Source organism: Hetaerina americana, unplaced genomic scaffold, assembly GCF_022747635.1.
Source record: "Hetaerina americana unplaced genomic scaffold, ioHetAmer1.1.p SCAF_9, whole genome shotgun sequence".
NCBI lineage: Eukaryota > Metazoa > Arthropoda > Insecta > Odonata > Calopterygidae > Hetaerina > Hetaerina americana.
The window spans coordinates 38,279,591-38,305,952 of NW_027287538.1; the positions used below are offsets into that span (position 1 = coordinate 38,279,591).

Here is a 26,362-nt window from a genome sequence, read left to right on the forward strand (position 1 = left end):
GAGCAACGTGCTTGCAAAGATTAACCCTTAAAGGTGAGGAATGCCAAAACCAAGAAAATAACCCGAGTTCAGATATTACGATAAAAGTAAATGAAAATGAAGTTTAGGACGGGTAAGCAATTAACTTTCTGATTAGCCTAGATAAATAGTGTGATAAAACAAATAATGAGTAAAATCTATGAGATCAAACGCGAGAGTTTACCAATCTAGTATTTAAAGGTCACGTTCGCATTACTCCATGGCGCGGACGTCCGTTGAATCCTCCCCTGGGGCGCTCTCGATCTTTAACACATGAATACGTACACACATTTTGCTTTGTTTCGTCCCCGCCCACCCTTTAAAACGTTCTTTTATGCTCCAGTACGTGATGGTTGCGCGAGGGGTTATAAAGACCGACCGTGGAGGTGAAATTCCTCGACTGCGTTCCTTTATATCCGAAAGATCGAATCAAAGAGCGTAAAGATGAAGGGTATAGAGTTCCCGAAACTAGGGGATGACAAAGGGAAGGCATGCGGCCCAACTGACGGTAATACCCGTACACCTATTTTCATTAAATCTAAACCAGCTGGTTATATACTTCATTGAAGCTACTGCCGTGCTTAAAGTGACCAAGAGAGGAAACAAAGGCAACCTGTGCAAAGTCAGCAACAAGGGAGAGATCAAGGTATTGGACTCCATATGGTCAGGATGAGGAAGAGATGAATTGGTTTCGAGTGACTCCGCAAGAGAGAAATACGTGTAGATATATTCTGAACTGACCCCTGTACGTTTCTCTGATTCTCTCCATTCTGTAAATAAATTTCAAAGCACACTTAAAATATTGGATAGCCATCTAAATATGATGAAAGAGAGTACACGTAATCAATCAAAATTATCGAGTGTAAAGCCGTCATAGGTTTTAAAAATTCAGTTTAATATTTTTATCAGGCTCAAAAAAGGGCAGAGAAATGGAAATCGTTAAAAAATATTACTTTGACACATGTCATGCAACGCGCGTAATTATAGAAAGACTTCCTCCATGAGAGCCTAGATTCGAGCAAATAAACGTGAAGATTAAATATCTTCATGAAAGTGGTAATAACGACATGAAATGCTATTCTGTGTTAAGAAATTAATTTGTGGAAAGCGTACTTCAGGTTTTAGCTTTATTCAATTGACATTTAAGGTATTTTAATGAATTTATATTATCTGTGTAAATTTATTGTTCTGTTGCCGATGGTGTAATTTGGTATTCGCTCAACATTACGATTAAAATTTCAAAATGGAAATGTGTGCAGAAGAGGACTTAAGAGTGCTTACCAGTGCTGGTATTCATATGTAGAAAACGAGCAGAAAACTTGACCCGTTGTAACTATACCAACGTACGGACCTTATTCCAATGGCTATTCAGAATCAATACCATCCATGAGAAAAATTACACCATATATTCAATTAATAGAGATCTACTTCAGAGACAAGGCATTATAGTTATTAACTTTATAAGCGAAGGGCTAATAACGGAAAAATTTAATGTATGACACGGGTTACTGTATTTTTCCTGTCAAAATAAATACAATGATATGTAAATCTCTCCATAAATTACTCTAGAAAAACTCGTTACCGTTTCTTAATACAATTTTGCCACTACCATTGGTTACAAGTAGTAAAACGAGGTAAAACGTTATCTGAAGTTGGATGCAATTTCTTTTTTCATTTACGAATTCATCGAAAATGTCATTTGAATTAGAACGACTTTCGTAATGAAGAGCTCATGAAGTTGCTTACACTGCAGTAATCCCCAAGGAGACCATAAGAGGTAATGTGACATTGGTACACGCTGTAAAATGGGGCGTGTCCAAAGCACTAGAGCCCACAATGCTATTCACGAACGACCGATTAAAATAACGTTCCTGGAAGCGGGCGTTGTATATTTTCCCTTATCACTTCAACACGACTGTCGTTAAGGACTGCGTCGTTTTTTGGTGCGGTTTGCCTGCGAAGTGCCTCTGAGGTCGGAAGGGGAAGTTACGAAAAGATACAACGCAATAAAAGTCTGAAACATATATTCCGTCATAATACCACTGACAATATGGGGATGTTGCAACCCAGTCTCGTTGCTAGATATCGAATTCGCATTGCCTTGCCAGTTTCGTTTATGAGGTAAGAGTTTTTTGATTGCCCTTCGCAGGTGAGAGATCATATTGCTTATATTATGGACGATAAGGAACTGCACCTGCAAACATGCTTCAATGTGCTTAAAACCGTCGAACTGCAGTTTTGTGTCCTGGATGAAATTTTTCGGCTGTATTTGTGCATCATAAAACTATTATCCTCTTGAACTCCCTACGATAGCTTTAAAAATCTCTGACTGAATAAACAGAATATTAAAACATTTGGCAGACTCAAGCTCAAGTACACAGAAACTGGCAAAGATGGTTAAATTCTCCATTATACTTCTCAAAAAGTTGCAATTACTGCGATTAATTTTCACAGTTATGAAGTGTATCTGAGTCCTTTTTAGAGAGGCTTTCCACATGCAAATAAGACACTACACGTCTAAATCTTCTTTATTTATTGTTAAACATTTCTGGTGTGTAAATAATTGCAAATTATAAGTTCTTTATGGTTTAGAAACCCATTGATTATTAAGATTCATCAGTGAACATTTTATATTTAATGAATAATTGAAAAAAATATTCCAACGCGAGAAAATTAATTCCTGGAGATTTGGAAGGCCTTACAAGTTTCTATAGTATCGGGTAACGGGAAACATGGAAACACGGGCAAAGTCTTTAGCGTTTTCATTAATCTGATTATGAAAATTAGAGTTTTATTAAAAATGCGCGGATTGGTATTACTGACAGTCAATAAAAAGTCACTCTAATATTCCAATAAGTCATGACATATTAAAAAAAATAAAGAGACTTCTCGTCTGTAAATTGGTGCCATAAACACAAGTCAACCTAGATACATTTTAAACCTTATTTATAGACCTAATAATCACGGTGGAATATTAAACACAACAATTTCTGGTCTAATAGTATAATTCAAAATATAATTTTTTTGAGAAAATATAAATAGTTCTCGAAATGTTCCTACGTGATGATGACGAAGTTGAGTCAACTAATCTCTTGAATGCAATTGATGCGGATTCAAAGTAAATGATATCCAGTGGAAAAATGCGGAGAGAAATTGTAAAAAATAAAATGTTTTTATTAGGAGGGTTAATATGAAAACTACTGAAGCTACACAATCCAATTGCAGCGTATGATACTGATTAATGATCTTTTATGAGTTTTTAATTCATATAAATAACAAAATTTTCCCGGGTGTCTTTCAAGGTAAATCATGGCATTTATGGATAAAACTGGCGTACGATACTGAAGTTAATCAATGATATTTCGACATTGAGTCATCAGCTGAGACTAGTGTTGCAATATCCGTAAAACGGTAGCCTGTTAAGGCTATCATTCTGATGACAACCAAATGAACCCGAATTAAGTAAGGAAGATACGCATTGAAAAGAATGGTTTCCTTCTAAATAAATGTAGAGTGAAAATCAGAACAATGAATGGACCTCACATTCGCAATTGGGAGTTTACCATACGAAAGCGTAGCATCTAAGGAATGAAAAACAATTCAGGTACCTCTCATTCTTTCAGGCATTGCGACAGTCTTCTAAAGGAATCCACGGGAGGTCAGTTAAAGAGTAGAGAGAAAAAAGCAGATGAGAGTGTTGTATGAAGTCAAAGAACAAGAGAGGACTTCGAAAAATTATAGAGTGAGGGAGAGACAGGGGAAGAAAGAGGAAGAGGGAGAAAGAGGGAGATGGGGAGAAAGAGGGGGAGGGAGAGGGAGAGGGAGAGGGGGGAAGAGGGAGATGGGAAGAAAGAGGGAGATGGGGAGGCAGAGAGAGAGAGGGAGGGAAATGCAGGGAGAGATGGGTAGAGATGGGGGTTCGGGAGGGAGAGGAGGGAGGGAGGAGAGCCAGAGTAAGGTTTGAAGCCGAGGGTGGCGAGCGGCAAATAAAACGGGCCTCCGTCGGGTTAGGCGTAAGGGAAGGGACTCGAGATCTTCTTGTAATGGCTTAACGGGAGCAATGAAACTGCTTCCCACGCGTTCGGTTTTAATATCCTCCTACTCCCTAGGCGGAGCAAGAAAAAGGAGGAGCGTATGAACGAAAAAAAGTTCAAAGGAACAACTTTGGGCCTTTCAAACTCATCGTTTTTTTCCGTCAGAGGAATGTATGCCTCCTTAAAAGCCCGAAAGGTCTGGCGTCATTGTTAGTCATGTGTTTTAGAAGGTGGGAAGGGGTGCGAAATTAGGTGGGTACCTTTAGAGATAGAGAGAGAGAAAAAAAGAGCCACGACAAATGAGCGACGAATTCCGCTTGATTCTCATTTTTTCGCATTTTCGGAGCAAGCACCAACGTTTCGAAGTGTTGATCGCCGAGACGCAGTCGGATTTTTTTCGAATTTCCTCTTTCCCTACAAAGATTGCCCAAATCTGAAAGATCTAAACCAGAAATAACTTCCTGGTTTTCTTGGTACACAGAGACTGCCGTCTAATTAGATCAGTCATTATAATTTACAGAGTGATATATACCGAGTTTTTTTCTCAAGCAACGAAAATCTGAACCAAGTTTCAATATAAAGTTAGATGATCCGCAATCTAGTTTTTTGATCTTCAAACTAATAATGTGCTATTTTTTAATACAGGGTGCGTTCCAAAAGTAATGCTTTCATTTTTTTAAAGTAAATTATTGAACAGATTTTCACAAACGCTTTAAATACTTCAAAGTACTGTCCTTGGACCTCTATACATTTTTTCCAGCGACTCTGCCATGATTACTACGGGCCCTGGAAGGCGTTTTCGGGGACCTCTCGCGAGGTCTTCGACACAGCTGATTGGATCTCTTCTATGGAAAAAACGAGTTCATTTCAGGGGTGCCTTAATCCGAGGGAAACAAAAGAATTCTGCTAGGGCGCCGTCAGGACAAGAGGGGTGAGCAGCGTTGGCTCCTGGTGTTTGGCCAGGAATTCGCAGACTCGTAGCGCGTTGTGGCAAGGCGCGTTGTCGCGATGGAGTTGCTAGATAGCGGAGGTGTCTTTTCTCGTCCTGATGACCCTTTCCCGGAGTCTTTCCAGCACATCCACGTAATAGGCAGCGTTAATTGTCTATCCTTGAGGAACAAACTCCCTATTGACCACTCCTTTGCCGTCGAAAAAGACAATGAGCATTGTTTTCACTTTTGATTTATCATTCTTGCCTTTTTGGGTTTGAAGGACTGGTCGCTCTGCCACTTGGAACTTTGGTATTCAGAAATCCAGGTTTCATCACCAGTGATGACGCTGTCCAAATAATCAGGTTCATTTTCAGTACGTTGCAAAAATTCATTTTAAATTTCCTCTCTGTTGTTCTTTCGTGATAGGTCGGCACACAGAGGCTTAGAATAACTGACATCCTACCGCTTCCACAACTTGGGTAGCACCAAGACTGATTTTATGGCAAAGCTTAGCCGATCTACTCCAAATAATTTGATCCCACTCCGATCAATAGGAGCGGCGCGGGAAATTTAATTGCTTTACTTTTGGAACGTACCCTGTGTGAGCTTTTACATCAATCCTTCTAAGGAGGCCGATGTTGCAAAAAATAGTCGGCATCATACTATTTGAAATTCCAAGGTTCAATGGCACATTACAAATACGAATATTGATACTACGCTATATTCTTCTATCGAGTAACTAGCCCTGATGTTATGTTGCACATGGAATTCGAGTACTGTAATGGATACTAGGTTCCTCTTTTGATAGGAATCCTATGTAGCATATCAATTCGATTATCAGTTTTACGGTAAAAAAGGCATTTTTCGATTATTTCAATAACTAGAGGGTGGATAAATTCTGCAAAAAAATGGTCGTCTACAATGATGAAGGCAATTAATTATATTAATATTAAGAAATTAACTTGGGATATCAGCTTCGAACGAACGACGCAGTTCTCTCGTATCCATTCATACACACTCAAACAGACACAAACACAAATAAACACACACCTATATATTTTCAAGGTCAAGTAAAGCTTGCCGTTATCGGCACTAATAGTATTTTTGAGCTTAACTTAATCAGAACCCTAAACTTTTGTAAAGCGAATTTCCATCGTTTATTTTAAGCTTTGATTGAATGAAAACCATTTACAGGAAAGTAAGTGATTAAATTATCCATATGAAATACTCTGTATCTTCTAGTATTTAATCAATATCGTAAATTAATCTATGGTTTCAGAGGGACCATTGTCCTTTCCGTATAATACCCGTATAACATTCTTTCATTATTAGCAATATTAACTTCAACATGGTTTGGTTACCCTGTAAAGCAGAACAGTTTCTATTGCGGCACCTTAATAGATCATAATGAAAATGAGAAATGAGTTTATGGCCCATTATAAGATGGCCGATGTCATATCTTAATGCAAATGTTGGACTTGCTATTTTTGTGACAGTACACAAATTTAGCGGTCAGCCAACCTCCTACCGATCGACAACAACATTGGTGGTAAGGCTTGCTGGTTCTGATGATCCCTTGAGCTCTGCTGATAAGAGCAATGCCAGTTACATCTGTTAGGGTCTTCTTGTGTTCAATGGTAGAAGACAAAGAGTGAAAGCTAGACGATAAATAGTTCATGAGGCTTCCGTCCCATTGAGGTAGCTATGAAGAAGTCTGACGACAGTGGGGCGAACGTTTCAAATGAGGCTGTCACGTTTCAACATTATTACATTTTGGATACGGGATACTAGCAGAATTATGTAGCGTACGCAATTAGGATAGAACCAGCTGTAAATACAATTCTTTCTGTGTTCCTTCATGGTATTAAATTTGAGAGAAACTATTTATGCAGAGAGACACCGAAGCATCACATGAATAATAGAAAGAATTTAGGTAAGTAATTTTCCACTTATTCATGGTAATTATGCGTGACATTATTATGTAGTATTCTAAATTAGACCTTAAAGCCCATCTCCGTAAGGGAACCGAAAATAATTTATCATTTCATACGTTAAAATAATTTTTACTTCAAATACTAATTCAGGAAACTTTTGTCCCCGATTACCCCATTTCATAAATCATATTTAAAGATTTACTTTAGCTGAAGTGTATGTAGATCTATCGCTATGCTTATTACATGGTATGTTTAGCATCTAGATTCATATTTGATAAAAAAAGTATTGAAATAGGTTAATCATCTAAATATTTCGCTAAAAATAATGTGTATATATAAATGCCTACCATTAATCCTTCGGCAAAAAAGGAACCCTTTCATAAAACAGAATCTAAAGGCGGAAATCTTCATTTGCAACCAGCTCATGAACGGGTCACTGAGCGTGGTCGTTGGATGGACCATAAAACTTAGAACAGCAGTCGCGAAGCTCACGTCTCATCGAGATCCTAACTCGATGCCCTCAGAATAGATCGAACATTCAAACTCACCCTTCCGAGTCCAACCATTTTTACTTTCCTCAATCGACCTCAAGAAATAAAATATGGGATCGGCAGGTCTTTTTTACCGGAGGTGACGGGAAGGGAGGGCACCAGCAAGGGCTGGTGGTTTGGGGCTCGAGAAAACTGTGACAATACCCTCGAAATTTTCTCCTCTTTGATGTCGATGAGAACGCGTGAAATGGAGCATTGCGCAGAGGGATGGAGGAGAGTGGGATTGCCGGAATCACAACGCATTCCGATCCGAAAAACAATCACGGGTGCGGGCATGGTGCGAGAATCCCCGGAGCGAACCCGGAAAAACGCAATCACGGCCCGAGTGATAGAAAGTCGCAATCATTTTCTCATCAAGGGTTGGGAGTGAGAGGCGGGGAGGGTTCCCTTCCGTGAGGGGTCGAGGGATCCGAGGAGGGAGGGAGAGAGGTAGAGAGGGAAGAAGAGAGGGAGCGAGATAGGCTTACTCGTTCTTCTCGGGGCAATGGCGTGAGACTAAGCGAATATTACCCTCTCTCCCCATCGGGACGGATTTATGGTCCAGTCTCCCCACTTTTTTCCTCTCCCACCCGCGCCCCTCCTCGGAATCCCCGCAGCACACCCGGGGAAAAAATTCTCCGATAAGAAGAAAGTTTATTATTATTTTTTTTTCTTCGTCCGCCATCAGGGGAAATCCTCACCTTTTCTTAGCTTCACCCTCATATTTCCAAGCGGGCACCCCTTCGAATGCCTTTTAGTCCACCTTACGGGCTCCATTGAGAGCTCTGCGGCCTCAACCCCTTCTACCCCACCCAGGCCACCCACACCGCCATACTCAAAGAAACACGGCTCTCAACTGAAGTCCCCAGCCCACTACCTGCATAAATACATACATACCGTTTTATATCCATATGTTTTTAGTGTGTGTAGAGATATATGTACATTTTCCCGTACATAAACCTATCGTTTGTATGTACATATATACATTCATATATATGTAAACATACAATGCAATACATGTATTTAGATGTACAGGTACTTATAGTTAGTGTGTGTGTGTATATATATTTTCTTGGTTAGATCGGAAACCTAACTATATATATATATATATATATATATATATATATATATATATATATATATATATATATATATACATACATACACACGTAAAGTGCCTAAACGTAACCACTACATATTGCAGGTAGGAATTACAGCAAAATTATAATGTGATTCATAGCTAATGGGTTTTTTCGCCGCTTGAAATAATAAAAAAAGGTTAAAGCGGTGCTCTTATTCCATTTATGCAGACCGTATATAACCAAGGGAGCACGAGACAATAAAGGGGAAGGAGGGGGTTCTAAGTTCCATGGAGACGTGTTCTGATGAAGGATATGATAATGAAAAATTACCCCGTTGGGTACGATGTAATGTTATTCTTCATAACTTTTCTCTCTCATTATTTCTTCCGAATATAGGGAAAGAGGGAAAAAAGGTACACTTCAAAGCCGTTATTAATAAAAAAAATCCGAATATGATTATGGAGGCTCTTATTTCACGCGGTCGGTTATGGCATTTCCTCTATCTTGGAATTTGAGAAATTCGTTCATTGGCTATATATTCCCGTTGGCTCTCAAGTAATGATCAGACAGAAGGTATAGGGAAACATTAAGACTCCTGCTCATTTTATGATGCAATTGGACGTTCGCCTAAAAATATGGGGCTCTCACCTGCACCTTTGATTACTCTATTCAATAAAAGTTTACAATGAAGTTAAATAAAAATTGTTTTCATATAGCACCTACTCAGAAGCAAATTGTATGAAGGATTTTACGTTGAAAATGTAGTAATCTATTGATTATTAGTTAAATTTTGAATTGTTTGTCATTATTGGCCAAATTTAATATAGTAGTTTTTTTGCAAAAATCATTACATAAAACATTACCGCTTTTTCAAAAAACATAACCATTTTTAAGCATTCATTTTAGTTTAAGTAGGACATTTGCCACGTATTCCCATTTTGTGCAGCTATGTGGTTCACAGAAAATCCCAGTAACCAATAAACATATAAATTATTTGGGCGGTATTTAACGGAGTTTTACGCGTTAAAGTGTGCCATGTTAACCTACTTAGGATTTATTCAGTCACTTGAAAACAGAATAATTAGTAATATCTATGATATTCAACAGAAAAATGGAAAACTTGAATTTTAAATTTCATATAATCACCTAATACAGGTATATCTGTACATCATTATTCTTATTTAATATTATTTCAGCCAGTACCACGAATGCTTTCATTATGTTGGCTATTTAGTGGAGTGATAGCTAGCACAGGCAAATTATATTACATTTAAAATGCTATCTAAGAACGACATAGCATCATTTGTTTCTGATGCGTCACAAACCTAGGAAACAGAAGCGAGTTTTAAACATATTTGAACCATGGTTGTTTCATATAAATGTCCGGAGCCAAAGGAAATTTTCTCTCATCAGGATATTCAATAGATTTTCCCATGATGCCCTTAAATTTCTTGTCAAATATTCCTGCGAACGTTGATAAATAACGAATATGAGGGGTCTCCCACATTTCAGATACTGGTCAAAGTGATTGTTCTCAAAGGCGTCTCAAAGAGCTCACAATGTTGTCTATGGTGTTTATGACTTGCCATGTCGCTGGAATTAGAGGGCATAGTGCTGTCTAGAATGACTTAAATGTTATTAAAATTTAATTATCCGTCTACATGTATATTCGTTAAATATTCGTGATTCAGGATGATATTTACTTTCATGCCCCGCTATAACCGAAAACTCTTGACGAAGATTTTCTCAGATTAATTTGTAAATTTTCAACCTTTTTCGACCTTTGCGGTCTCAAGACAGGCAAAGGGAAACAAGTAATTAAAGATCAAGCATCAAGAAATTCACTCAATGATCATAAAACATCATTCAGCAACAGCAGGCTTCGAATGCAATGAAAATATTATGATTTTCAATTAAACAAAACCTCTGAGCACCGTGGCTACTGCTGTTATGGAGTGAAAGGGGTGGTAAACTAGCATATTACTTTTGAAGTTTTTTCATAGATTCTATGTCGCTCTACATTAGTCAATTCGTCTCACAATACCACTGGGGAATATAATTAAACTGATTTTTGTGACTCTTTAATGTCTTAGAAACAATTTTCCCACAACATTTTTAGGTCTATGTAGGTAACTGTGAATTAAGAGGTTAATTAGAGCATGGTCCTTAACTTAATATTCAAGCCAGTGTTTAGCACTGAAAACCCCAGATGCCTTTGAATATAATTAAAATTAAATTATTATAAAAATGGTCTTATCATCAAAAAGACGAATGTATGATATAAGGATAAGAGGTGTATGTTATAAATAAATCATGTTATACTCACAAAGCACATTCAGGTAGAAGGGCTCGCTTTCTCCATCCCCTTCGCTGTTATACCCCACACAGGTGTAGTTCCCAGCACTTGTTCGGCTAACTCCTTGAAGGACTAAACTCTGGTTGCTCACTATTACACCTGCTTGGATATTATGAGCAAGTGGCCGACCCTGAAAAAGAGAGAATTTAATGGCATATATTAGTCTACAGTGCAAAGGAATTTCATTGGTGTTAAAAACAGTTTGCATGTAAATATATAGCATGAAGAACTAACGCATAGATTATGCCATTGACGAATTATTGATACCTTTGCGCAATTAAATTTTATTTAGTTCAACTAAGGTAATATAGTCTACTGTTTCAGGCTTCACTTTGTGGAAGTATTTCATATCGGTGCGTTGAGGGGTTGGTTTGAACAATTCAAGGCTAGTTTCTCAGAAAGGAGTGGGGAGGGGGACGGGAGCATTTTCTCGTTACAAAGTGTCAAGTTGGGGTTTACTAGGTGCCTCCGAATCTCCATTTGCTCGAGAGCATCCATTTTTTATCCTTTTGGGAGAATATGTAATATTTCTGGGACAAAGTCACTACTGTGGTCGAATTCTAGTAGGTGCTTAGCAAACAGAGAGTTGGCATTCTTATTTTCGTGACACCTTGTGTGTTCCTTGGCTCGTAGCTTGACACTCCTCCCTGTCTGACCAACAAAAACGGTGCTGCAAATCTCGCATTACAGTGTATAAATACCTGATTTAAGAAGGCTATCCTGTGTGTCTTAACCATTGATTAGAAGTTTTGAGAGGGTTAGGGGTGTGTAAAAGGCTGCTTTGAGTGAGATGGGTAGGCAGTGGGAAATTCTATATGAAAGATCTCCCAGAACTGGGATCGAGCACCACCTAAATTCTTTAGATACTGCGGACTGTGCGGAGGCAATACTATTTATGGCCATTGATTTTTGTTTTTTCCGAAATAATTTATCAACTAGCTTAGGGTTGTAGCCTTTGTTGGTAGCTATATTCGCGAAGACCATTTTGCATACCACAGTGTCAGTTCTTCCCTTAACCACTGGATTTTCGCCTTGCGTATCGCTCTCAATGCAACGCACCCGATCGCCTCCTCCTCTCTCAGGCCCTCCCTCCCCTCCCCGCCCCCACTCTGTCCTGAGCGTATATAATCTCGCACTATTGTTAGCAGCATATTTGTACCTGATGATGCCGCAAGTCGGTGAAACGCTTTGTACCTTATAATAACAATCTGTGGAAAAGTGCCAAGTTCTTTTAATATGCACAACCAAGGTAACATAACACCACAAGAAAAAGTACATAAGTAATATATTTGCAACAGATTTAAACGCCATTGATGGAAAGTGCAGTAGTCAATATTTTTAAACTTAATCGCTGCAATATTGTAATGATTTCCAAATCTATTCCACAAGAAACATTCAATAAATTGTAACCACATAATCGTAGGTGTATACTGAAGTTAAACCAGTTCAAGAAAATTATCCAGCCAGTAGCGAGCGATAACATAATAAGTGCTCATTTGGTACAATTATCACCTAATTATCACATTTATTCAGAATTTTTTTCTCCTTCCAGTTAAAAAATACTTGCTTAGTGACTCAAATATCAACAAATCGCTATCATACTTGGCGAGAAATGTATTATTTAAATTAGTAATTTTTCAAATTGTACAAATGGATAATTGTTGTCGAAGGAAATGAAAACAAACTGAATAACAGAGAAAACAAGAATGGGTTCATCAGGCATTAAATGAAATAGGAGAACGTTGATAATCTAAAGTGATGAAAGAATTTTGATAAAGAAATGACTTTTTTAAATATTTGAAAAAAATTGAAAACTTTTAATGTCAACATCTAAGAAAATAAGAGGCACGGTTCGAAGAATATTTCACTCATCACTACCATTTCGTTCCTAAGATTGCTTCACCGCAGTCCTCCATTCTCCCATATTCAACGCGAATTCACATCCCGCTGACAGATTTTCTGTTTTACGTCCTTACTTTTTCCCACGTACTTGTCTTTTAATCTTCCTCAAGGGACACTCCCTTCAAATTTTCCCCCTCTATTATATTTCTATCTGATCCACTGTGCACCAGTGTTTTCAAACAATCTTAGCCCTTCTTTGCTATAGAGTTCTCCATACGATCTCTTCTACTTTTCCATATACTTCCTAGTTCCTCACTTTTTCTGTCCATTTAATCTTCAGCATTTTCCTCCAGCATCATGGTTCAAAGGCTTTCATTCTTCGCTTATCACTTTTCTAATGTCGCTGATCTATAGAGTACCAGCGCTCTATAAAAGCGTTTTGGCGAACTAATTCCTTGCTTTAACCTCCAGAGATTTCAAAATAATGTTTGCCTCTTCATGAACGGCTTCCTAGCTAGAACTATTCTTTGCTTGATGTTGGTCGAACTTCTTCCAATTAATTTCATAATGCTGCCCAGGTATATGCAGGATTCCCTTTGCTCTGGTTAAACTCCTCAGATTTTCACATCCGAGATTTGTGTTCAGCTTCTCTTTTCCACTCGTGAGAGTTTTTATTTCCTTGTCGTTGATGCTCATATTACGATTCCGAAATACTTGGTCCATAATATTCAGGATTGCTTGCAGGTTCACACGCGTTTCTGCTATTACTGCGATGCCATTTTCTTACAGGAGTATGTTGATTTCTTCGCCATTCACTTTGACTCGTTTGATACTCAATTTTAGTTCTGCTTTTATTGCATCTTCTAAACGCATATGGAATAGTGATGGCGAGAGGTTGCATCCAAGCCTAAACTTTGTTTATTTTTGCTTTTATTCCATCATTTTTTCATTTATATGATGGTAACGTGAGTCTTGCAGACGTGATGGAAGAATCGTCCGTCATTAATGTCCATTTCAAACTCTCATTGTAAATTGAACATATATTTCCATTCCACGGTTTCTAAGCCTGTCTCCAGGTCCACGAATGCTAAAAATAATGGCTAGTTCATTCGTATCTGTTTTCGGCGAGTACCCTCACGCTGAGTGTTGCCCCTCTTATTCCTCGGATTTTACAGAATCCGATTTGCTTTTCCATATTGCTTGCTCGTCTAGTTTCCCATCTATCTTTCACTAGTTATTCGAATAAGTATTTCCAATGAGTTAGATATCAACCTTCATGTTCTGTGTATTTGGATTTATCTTATCTTCATTTCTTCGGTACTGTAATCACAAAACTTTTCTCGAAGTCTTCCGGGTGTTGTCCACAGTCGTAGCTATCTTGATTATTCGAAAACAGTATTCCTCGCTTTGATCCCAAATGTTCGGCTTATTTCTCCGTTTATTTTGATAATTCCTGGTTCCTGGTTGTTCTTCATGCCTTTCACGGCTCTGTCGAATTACCTTCTCAGAATTTCCGGGCCCCGAGTGTCTTCTTCCATCAAGATTTCTTCTTTCATTAAGTCAACTTCAAGTGGTTGGGGCCCTTGGTAAAGTAGTTCAACGTATTCCTTCCATCTCTCCCCAATGTATTCATTTTATTAAGCTTCTAGGAAGACGTAGGATTTTTCTCTCAGAATTGTCTCACCGCCAGCAGTTTATAAGCAGTTTCGCTGTTTCTCTTCTTCATGGTGAAATTGATTTCCTCGAAACAGGTTTCTATCCACTTTTTTTTGGCATTCTTGCATTCTCGTATGAATTGATCCGAAGCTTTTTATTAAGGTTTCCTCATATCATTTCTTGAATTCTTGCGTTTTCTTCTTGCGTTTATGCATTTTCTTATTTGAGCTGATATTAAAGGCCGCATAAAATTTGGCCGCCTAACACACGAGTTGCTCATCTGCCACCTCGAATACTCTTATTGTATCCTTTACTATCATCCATCGTCCTTCTATGCTAGTCTCATATATTTATTTCTTTTATTTTTCTGTCGATGATAGACTGACATCTTTTGTATGCCATTCCTCAAGTACCTCTGTGTTTTATCTGCATTCCTGTAATACTCTAAATCATCTTCTCTTACTGAAGTCTGCTGCCCATAACCACTACCTTGTAATCGCTATTTATATCTGCCCCGGAATAGCTATTTCATTGCTTTTAGCATTTGCATTTAGTGATCACATCTCGGTCTGAATGCGATGTAGTCAATTCGGTATCTAACTCTTCCCCTAAGCATCTTCCATTGATATCCTTTCCAATATTATTCAAAGAGGGCCTTTACCACTACCATGTTTTTCTCGTTAAAGAATTGTATCAAGCTTTCTCCCACCGTACTTCTTTTGACCTATCCGGATTGTCTCACGCTGCGTCCGTCTCGGCCCTCTTCAACCACAGTGTTCTAGTCTCTCGTCAGGATTGGGCTCTCCTTCTATTTTACTGGTCCATCAACATCTTCTATTTGCTTGTATTATTCCTATATTTCCTCTTCTGAAGGGCTGGGCGTTGGCATATACGTACACCTGCACTAACACTGTGCCCGGTGGCTGTCCCAACTTCAATAGACTTTAGAGGCATACTTGTAGATTGAATGTTTCAAAAATACCTTTTGCAATCACCCTAACAACTTGATGTTGTACGGTCTATGCAATATCTATATAAAACTATTTGCATAACTAATCCGCTCATTTATTATGATATACCACCTTGATCAAAAATTTCCCGGAATTTATTCAGAAAATTAAAAATACAAGTTTATTCATCTAAATCTATATTGTCCCCTTCAAAGTAATCCCCATCGACTGCAACACACTTATGCCAGCGCTTGATCCAATCCTCGAAACATTTTTTATATTCGGTTTTCGGTATGTCCATCAGTGCTTCCTGCGATTTTTCCATTACTTCCTCTCGGCTGCTAAAACGCGTTCCCCGTAATGGTTTTTCAACTCGATTGAACAGAAAGAAGTCACAGGGAGCCAAATCAGGTGAATTCGGTGGCTGTTGGATGGTATTTGTTGCATTTTTCGTCAAAAAATTACGAATAATGATAGCACTGTGCGACGGTGCGTTATCATGGTGCAAAATCCACGAGTTTTCTGCCCACATTTCTGGTCTCTTTCGGCGAATTGCTTCACGCAAACGTCTCATAACGCCCAAATAATACTCTTTGTTTACTGTCTGGCCTTCTGGCAAAAATTCATGATGCACTACACCGTTGTAATCCATGAAAACCGTCAGCATTGCCTTCTTTTTTGACTGAAAACGACGTGGTTTTTTTGGTCTCGGCTCATTTGGTGAACGCCATTCACTTGCCTGATGTCTGGATTGCGTGTCGTACTCATAAACCCACGTCTCGTCTCCAGTAATGATCCTTTTGATGAATGTGGGATCGGATTCAGCCTCGCAAATCATGTCTTTTGCGACGTCAACACGGTCTCTTTTGGCACCAACTTTGCTGCTACACGACGGAAACCCAAATCATTAACCACAATGTCTTGGGCGGATCCATAGGCAATGTTCAAGTCCTCCGCTATTTCTCTGATGGTTAATTTGCGGTTATTGACCAACATTTCTTTTACTTTATCAATTTTTTCACCGACTTTCGATGTCGATGGTCTGCCACTGCGTTCATCATCTTCGATTGACTCACGACCACTTCTGAACCGCTCGTGCCACTGGTAAACGACCGTTTTTTTTAGAGAATCGTTGCCGAAACACTTTTCCAACATTTCCAACGTCCGTGCGCCACTAAATCCGTTTTTTACGCAAAATTTAATACAAGTTCGTTGTTGCAAATTTAAATCCATTTCTGAAATTGTAAAAAATCGCCAACACACACAGAGATAGATGTACTCTTGGCTACGTAACTTTTGCAAATGTCAAGTTATGACACTAAGATTTAAAGGGAATATCAACAACAGATGTACCAATTTAACAAAAAAAACAGAACTCAAATCGGAACGATGGGAGCGCCACACGGTGGTTATTCCGGGAACTTTTTGATCAAGGTAGTATTCCACACTGGTTTATCGATTGAAGAACATTTAAGGCTTATTCGCCATAAATACAAGAGAGAATATATATTTAAAAAAACAAACATTCTACATAGTTGCTGGGCGTCATTTATAGAATATATTTTGTCCAGAGAATATTCTATATTTGATCCACTTTAACTTAACTAAAGCCACTACCGGTTTGCCTTTGGGTTTTGCAGAGGCTCGGAGATAAATGAAAGCAACGAAAGAGAGGTAGAAACTAGGGAGATAACTGAAACTATGTTAAGTGAAATAGTTAAAGATGCTTTTTTTACGTCGTGCACTTAAACTAAGTGTGCCTCCTCCATCGAAACAGTCTTTGCTTCATAATGCGTATCCAGCTTCCTTCACCCGAGATGACGGAGGTGCGTAAAAGAGCAGATGGGCGCATTACGTGGAGTGAAGCATTTGTGTGCCTTACGCCTGGGTATCTTTCAAGCCTAGCGGAGCTTATTATCTCACTTAACGTGGAGGATAGAGATAATACGCATTTAAGATGAGCCACTAAGTCAACCCGCAAACATTCTTCTTTTCCCCAGGATAAGATTGTGATGGACAATTTCGCAACGAGTTTGAAGAATTCATGGTCCAACATCCTTTTATGAGTAATAATAGAATTCATTATAAGAATCGTGCGGGATAGTTGGTCCTTCGATTTTGAAAATAACTACATTTAACCCTCTGGAAATTTAAACGTAAGTTTTACTTTAGTTGGAGCCACATCACAATTTATTCAGTCAGGAGAGAGGCTGATTGAACATGAATAGTCGTAAAAAATCGAGTCCTCTCGGCAGGGAGTGGCAGTTGCGGTGTCAACACTGCTCTGAAAAAACACACATTCAGCTCAAATACGTACCTAACAGGTTTTGTCAGATGCTATAGCCAAGTTATGGTGATCTATAATAATATTGCAGCATATAAACAAAAAATGTAAATAGACAATTTCTTCGGCAAACCTTATGGGACATATTATTCAACAAGCCACAGTCTCATATCTTAAATTCTATTTTGCGATGAAAAAATGTCATTGCACCATATAAGCAATGAGTAAAAGCACGCACATAATCCCTACTAATGACTTTTCAGTTAACAGACGGGCATTTTGGGTATCCGATCGAAGAGGCGGGTTATATTGAATATTTTCTTTATTCACCAAAACTGATTATCATTCAACCGTACAATCTTAAGAGGGCTCCATGATGTGATCTTTACTCAGGGTTAGTATGCTTACGATGATGTCAGAAATTAATTATGTATAACATTATGAATGTGCTATATCTTATTGCTGAAACCGCTGTTTTTTTTATTTACAGTTGAATTCTCACTAAAGACGACCACAAATAAGCAACATCCGGAGGTGACGGAGAGCTGTATCCAGAACAAGACGATTTTTATGATCTTGAATAGATGATGACATAACTAAACCCAAGAACACATCCCTTTTTAACAAGTAAAACTTAATTGAGTGGTTCCTTTGCATAGTGCAAATTAAAATTACTAATAGAAAGCCTTGATGCATATAATTTTATGCACCCATAATCCCCTCGTGCCCAAAGTTTTCATCCCGCGACTTAATATTGAGTTGTGACACTATTAAAGTGACTATTTAACGGCAAATTACATGAAATATTCCACTATATATATATATATATATATATATATATATATATATATATATATATGTATGTATATATATGTATATATATATATATGTATGTATATATATGTATATATATACACGAGGGTCATCCGGAAAGTAGTACCCGTTCGTGTAATAAAGACACAAAAGTAAATATTAACAAACATAAAAAATTTTATTTGAAAGAGGATACTTTAAACTACTTCTCAACATAATCTCCAAGCAAATTAAGGCATTTGTCATAACGTGTGACAAGTTTCTGTATTCCTGCTGCATAGTCCTTCGCCGCCAGCTCATTGAGATACAGGGTCACTCCTTCTTTAAGTTCTTCATCGCTGTCAAATCTTTTTCCTGCCAAAAAGTCTTTAAGCTTTGTAAAGAGATGAAAATCTGAAGGGGCCAAGTCCGGGCTATACGGTGGATGGTCGAAAGTTTCCCATTTGAATTGCTGCAAAAGTTTTTGTGTTATCCCAGCTGCATGAGGCCTGGCATTGTCATGAACGAGAATGACACCAGTAGACAATAGACCTCGCCGCCGATTTTGTATTGCCCGCCGTAATTTCTTTAATGTTTCACAATACGCATTGGCATTAATAGTGTCTCCACGGGCCATAAAATCAATAAGCAATACACCTCGTCGATCCCAGAAAATGGTTGCCATGAGTTTCCTGGTGGACAGAACTGTCTTGAATTTTTTTGGTTTGTTTCGTGAATGAGCATGATGCCACTCCATTGACTGTCGTTTACTCTCAGGTGATGCATAACAAACCCATGTTTCGTCACCAGTAATTATGCGAGTCAAGAAAGAGTCTCCTTCATCAGAATAACGTCCCAAAAACGTCAGTGCTGCAGCCATACGCTTGGTTTTGTGCTCATCTGTAAGCTTGCGAGGGACCCATCTTGCACAAATTTTTGCATAATGCAGATGGTGTTTAACAATTTCATGAACAATTGTTCGAGAAACATTGGGAAAATGCTCACAGATGTCATCAATTGTGACGCGCCGATCGTTCCTCACGAATTCGTCAACTGAGCTCACCAGTTGGTCTGTAATGACAGACGGTCTCCCCGAACGCTCATCGTCGTGTGTGTTCCCCCTCCCCATGTTGAAGTTGCGACACCACCGCCGAACAGACGACTCGTCCATTACATTGTCTCCATACACCTCCTTTAATTGGCGATGAATATCACATGGGCGAACGTTTCTTGCATTGAGGAATTTAATCACTGCCCTCTCTTCACAACTGGCGGCGTTCTCAATTTTTTTAAACATTGTAAACAATCACAGAAACAACACAGGCAATGCTAGCGTCACGCAACTTGGCTCAGAGAAGGCAGACAAGCCACTGAAGCTATCTGACCTCGTCCAGCGGCTACTCGCGTCGTCAGCACTTCATGCGGCACGAACGGGTACTACTTTCCGGATGACCCTCGTGTGTGTGTGTGTGTATATATATATATATATATATATATATATATATATATATATATATATATATATATATATATATATATATATATATATATATATATATATATATATATATATATATATATATATAAATATATATATATATATATACATAAGGATTGTACGGAAAAACTCACGCGAGCGGCAAAATAATGGGCTGACACAATATAACACAAATAGAAAATAATAGCAACATTTAAAAGAACATTCACACGGTAAATTGTTCGAGCTTTCGGCCCTCTCAGAGGCCTTCTTCAAGTGAGACTCACTTGAAAACTCACTTGAAGAAGGCCTCTGAGAGGGCCGAAAGCTCGATCAATTTACCGTGTGAATATTCTTTTAAATGTTGCTATTTTTTTCTATTTGTTTTTTATTGTGTCAGCCCATTATATATATGAGTGGCAATCAAAAGTAAACTGAGCATAGGCCTGCCCGCCATAACAGATAGTCCGCGCGAACGATGGCTACACTGTTGTGACGTATCGATACTGCTATTGCTGTGGTAGGAGAACTCCATAGTACATAGCGCACATAATTGTTGGGTCAGGTTCTAGAGTACGCGAAATTTATCGTCGCATGTCTGATGAGTATGATAAACACTGCCTGTCCCTGACGAGTGTGCAAGTGCGGCATTTGGAGATTCCAAGAAGGGCGCACATCACTGCAAGACGAAGCGCGGCCAGGACCAGCCCATCGAACCATTGCCCCTGATGTGATAGGGCCGATTGATGGCCTTATCAGGGAAAACCGCTTAGACGAAGGCTACGGTTCAGCGATTTGGTCTAGTAACACTTTAAAATCCTCCGTACTGCCCGGATCTTTTACCTTATGATTTTAACATATTTTGCGACTTTAAGAAAGACATTCGTGGACTTCGGTTCCGTTCATAAGAGGTAGTGCAAGTGTTGGACTGCGGTTGTGGATCCGTCAGCTGTAGTGTGCGTGTTTATACGAGTACTAACTACTAAAACTACTACTAGCCATACTACTAAAAACTAGCCATAAACTAACTACTAAGAACTAGCCATAACTCCAATTTGAAACCTAAACAGTTATCAGTTTTTGTAAAGTAAAATTTATGAAAATCAAACGCCATGGCAACAAAAAGTGGTTTATTTTTAATAGAGGCCAAACAGAGTTCTCAAAATGAATAAGAAAACGTTGATGGTCGTTATGTTTGAAGAGAAATATGGTGAACAAAACCCACTTAATGGGGTACAGATGGACACGTAATTTTAAACTGAAGAGGGATATAATTGGAAAGCTTAACTTAATGACACTTGGTTGGGACTGAGACAGGAGAGTGGTATTCTTAAAAAAGTATATCCTCAAAAGTAAGTGCCCTTGAAAAGAAATGGATGTGTTTGGAAAAATGCCAGTTTTTAGAGAAGTAAGAAATTCAATAGAGATGGAGTTTGGCGAGGAAAATGGTCCTTGGGAGATGGCATGATAGAGTAGAGCCAAATCTGTGGCGAAACCTGTTAAAATACAAATAAAGAAAATGAAAAAAAAACTGTGTGACGAAACAATTATATTATAAAAATAGAATTGATTTTAATTCGAAAACAACATTTTCAATGAACATTGACAATAAATTACAAGAGCTTAATACAAATGATCACACAATGGATGCACCAAAAATAAAAAAAATAATAAGAATATCACAAAAAATAACGCTTCAAATATTGCACTCAGCATTAATAGGGAGTTGGATTGCAGTGATAAAAAAGTAATGGGGTGGCATTTTGGCTGGAGGTTATTAATAATCACAAAGTTCTGAGTTCAACGTAAATATTAATCTAAGAATACATTTTTTTCTACAATTGTGACAGCGATGCCAAAGAAGAAGAAAATATGTATAAAAGGAATCGAAACGGATTAAACACTTAAAAACTAACTCTCAAAATATAATAAATATTTGCTTGAAACGAGGAAACAATAGAATTTGTTCGCAAAGCTGAAACAAAATATTCCTTCAAAACATGTTTGTAGCTTTTCAAGCAGGAAAAAAATGACGGAATACGAAAGTAATTAATACAGTTATGAATTAAAGGATTGCCAGAATACTTTTCCATTTAATTGAGTAACTTATAGCGAGAGCCATTGAATCAGGATTCATTATCACTAATGACACATAAAAATTTTGTACATTCATGAAGCATTACTGGTAGTGAAATAATAGCACACCAGATGCAATAAACGTATTTCAAGGAATATTGATTAAGACCAAACAGCCAGGAAGCTCTCCCACTGGGATCGTGTGAGAAGGGATATTATTCGAAAAGAGGTTCTGGAAGTTCTAAGCCATAAGGATGCATCCCGTTGTTATCTGGGGTTGATTGAGGACGGTGCTGGAAGGAGTGATGAGATTTTATAAATTCAGAGGATATACTCGGAGTAATTAAAGGATGCAACTCGTGAAAGACATTAATGGAATGAATATAGTTGAAATTCAACGTTTCAGGGATACTATCGTGTGGGTCTTACAATCAAGTGAAAAAAATAAAGATTTTTAGCGTTCTTCGAAACATTTTATTTGAATAAATTGACAGTGATACGAAATAACGAGATATTTACGGGGTTTAATTTTAATTATTCATCCTGTAAACCAGGGATCCAGGGCAAGATAAAAATCACTGTTAAAAATTGCTTAGTACATTATGACTTATCTCAGTGAAACCCTTCAAATATCCAACACCTTTGGAGTGATACTAAGTACTGGACAATTATAGGGACGATTAATTTAGACGGCGAACAACGTGAGGGATATATTAAATCAGTCATAATTAGACTTTTCGTACGGGCACAAATATTTTCACCTGCAAGACTTACAAGTCAATGCTTAATACTCGTATCGGTCTCCCTCCGTTGGCTTATAAATTTGAAAACGCTTCCTTTGGCTACATACACGTAACCAGCGGGAAGTTACCCATCCCCCCCACAATTGGTGTTCGATAGCGGTTGGTCGTGAACGAGACCAGTGCCTAAAGTGGATTACAAACTCCACCGTCCCTAGTAATCGAACTCAAACCCCCTCACGTCGAAGCATCATACGCTCCAAATCTGCACTGCGAGAAATATTTTTCGCAAGGCCGGGGAAGCGAGACGGGGTAGGTAAACGAGGAGGAAGAGGGATGAATTGAGAAGAGGAAGAGAGATGGTTAAGGAGAGGAGTACCTCAACGTGAGGAAGGGGAAGTCTGGGGTCGAGGCATGGGGGTCGGTTAATAGAACCAGGGCGTAAGGGCGTTGAGTGGAAGTCGAGGGGAATAACACGGGCTTAAAGAGCGCTTTATGAGTGCTGCAGGATGCAGGAAAATGAGGAAATGGAGATGGCGAAAGGACAAGGATGCTGGGAGAAGAGGAGGACCTCAGGGAAGGGGCCCTGGAGTGGTTTAGGTGGAGGAGGAGTGGATGAATTAGCTGGGACCGCGAAATTAAATTGATAGCTCTCTGTGTGCTACTCCAAGGTTTTCAAAATGTTTAAAAATTTCAACAGTCTCCTTTAAATCTAACCAAGCGTTTCAACAAGTTTCAATAATTAATTTCCCTTCAAGGTGTTTTCCCTCCAAGGATGCTAATAATTTAGTCATAGTAGTCGTGTAGAGTGCTTGGAGCCTCTTCTATGAAGTTTTAAAGTTGTACCAATAAGGTTGGAGTGATATTTAATTCTTTGAGTGTCATCAATGATAATGATGAGAATATTAGTTGAGAACTAATTTCATGGCTGGTACGCGTATGGAGTGCAATTTTAAGTTACAACCTGTGAATAAGGCGAGTCTATTCTTCTGAAGCCTTCACATTCTCACCATGACGGTGATATTTTTGCTTGGTAGCAAGACACTTTGAGAGGCCATATACTTCGGTTTATTTTATAGTCAAAAGAGCGGAACGACTTCACTGAGGTGAGAATGTTTATGGCACGTAAATACAATGCCCTTTTAGCGATAGTGTGTGAAGTTTTAAGTGATGGATGCCAAGGATGCAGTAAAAGAGAGAAAAAAAATTTCCATGAAATTTCAACTTTTTTTGAGATTATAAATTATTGTTTTCAGTACGTATATATTGACTTTTTTCGTTGAAGAATTATAATCATCAATCTTAACTTATCAGATTTATGAAATATCTCAAGAATCATCACCAAACCCACTGAACACGAAGATACGTAGCCACACAGTTATTTAATATTGATGATAAAACGAGAATTATTTCTAAGTTGGGACTAAATATTTGATTTGTTTCATTCAAATTGAAAATTATTATTCAGACTCTTTATAGGCAAGGCCTTTGAATAATATACAATAAATATTTATTCAAACCTCCCACGTAAAGTAACTATAATTTCTCTTTATGAAATTAATGTACATCAATTAATGGAAAACTTTACCTAAAATAAACATGTCATTATCCAAATACTTAAAAAGTGAACAATGATAACTTTGTACGTTTCACTGATTTTTATTTACGAGTAAATAACGACCGGTATCGTCGAATAGTCGACATCATCAGGGAAAATATACAAGACTTTTTGACATTTATATATGCATGGAAGGGTTGGGAGATGTTTTTGGTAGACGGGAAGTGTGGTGTGGAGGGAGGGAGAACTTGGGATAAAGGGAGGGAGGAGGATAGTGACCAACCAAGGAAGGGGTGGGAGTGGGAGAGGTTATAGGTGAAGTGAAGAGCGGTAGCCACGAACGGTTGAGTTAACTCTCCGCAGGGGGTTGATGGTGGCGCTAGGGAGGGGAGAGGTAGATAGAAGATGAGAGATTACTGGGTGTAGAGAGAGATTGCTGGGTGTAAGGAACATCAAGGAGAGGGGAATGTAAGGGAAACTCATCATCATGAACCAAGAATCCATTTCCAACGTTTTACCTTATCTCCAGTTGTTCTTAGATAGTTGGTCACTATCTTCCCCCTCCCTTTCTCCCAAGTTCTCCTACTCCCTCTATAACCACTCCTCCCATCCACGAAAAACTCGTCCCATCACATCCATGTATTTATAAATGTCAAAAAGTCCTGTTTATTGTACCTGATGATGTGTGCTATTCGACGAAACCAGTCGTTTTTTAAATAAAAATCAGTGGAGCTTACAAAGTTTTTATCATTCACTTTTCATCACGAAGTTCCATCAAGTTGAGCTAAAAACCATAGACTACAAACGCTTAATTTGAAATGTTTAAAACTACATCATTTTAGTTCTCCATTCTCATATCATTAATTTAAATTTTGTCAAGATAGGCTCTAATTAAGAGGGAATGAAGGCTGAAAGTCGTCGCAATATTGATCATTACATTCTACTCTTGACCTTCACCAGAAATAAGTAGAGGAGGAAACATGACAAATGATAAATGTATGCATGAGCCCTCCAGTCATTAATATTCTAAGAACTTTACTATTTCATTTTTTAATTGTTTATAACGCATATAATTGGAAGAACAACCGACTTTTAATTTAAAACATATGAGTTTACACCACATGGCGTTTGTAAAATAAAATATACAGCTCCCAAATATGTTGCCTGGGGCTGACTCGATCAAAGAGTGCTAATTTAGTTACAGATTATTGGGATCAACTAATCGATATCCTAGCAAGAGAAGATTGAAATACGTATTCGGATGTAAAACAATTACCGCTGTAAATAATGTTTTCTCTGTCAGATATACACAATTTATATAACACCCAACCATATAAATTATCGAAAGATAGGAGCAGATAAACGCTTTAAAAATAATATGGGAAGCGTACAATTGCTTGAAAAAAAAACGTTGAAAGCCTGAAAATTTTTTGTTAAGTTCAGGCATAAACATATCCTGTCAAAATAAAAAGCAGGCATTGCACACGTGCACAAGGGAGATTTCCCTCCGACCAACTGTTCGCTCTCCTCGCTCCGCAAGAAGATGGCCCGTAAAAGTTCTCAACATGCATTACAGCCCATCACTCAGAATAAAGTTCTCCAGTAAGTGGGAGAAAGGTTGCATTGGACATCCGCATTACACGCTTGTGATAAACGTCGCCCGCTAGCGGAAGCGAACCGAGTTGACGGTAAAAGCCTAGTGCTTTCTGATGATGACATTTCCAAAATTCCATTTTTAAAAGCTGACGGCTTCTGAGAGAAGGAATTCGATTTATTTTGCATCCATCACATTGTTTATCAGAGTGTGCAAGGCCAGGATAAATTTTGGTGTTTTTGAAAAACGGCTGATAAAAGGGGGAGGGGTGTTAAAATTACAACTTTTAGAAGAAATTAAAGCATTTTTTCACTAAATATTATGTGCACATGAATGAATGAGCATTAAACAACATCACTGAAAAAAAATTTTGTAAATTATATCACTGGTTGAATCCAACAATAAAATGCATTAAAATAAGTTAAAAGTTTAATCATACACGCATGTTTATCCAATTCATATTTTTCAAAGAAAAATTTAATTTAAGAATGCCGCCACTACAGCCAC

General features: G+C 38.2%; 1 protein-coding gene across 1 annotated transcript in view; it reads right to left on the reverse strand.

Moving 5' to 3' along the window:
• The window catches only part of side-VII (sidestep VII), a 1,496,071-nt gene that overhangs the window by 118,181 nt on the left and 1,351,528 nt on the right, over positions 1 to 26,362 (reverse strand). The window contains exon 9 of the mRNA XM_071598053.1: positions 10,857 to 11,016. Coding sequence (XP_071454154.1) covers positions 10,857 to 11,016 — 160 coding nt within the window. The remainder of the gene's footprint in view (positions 1 to 10,856; positions 11,017 to 26,362) is intronic.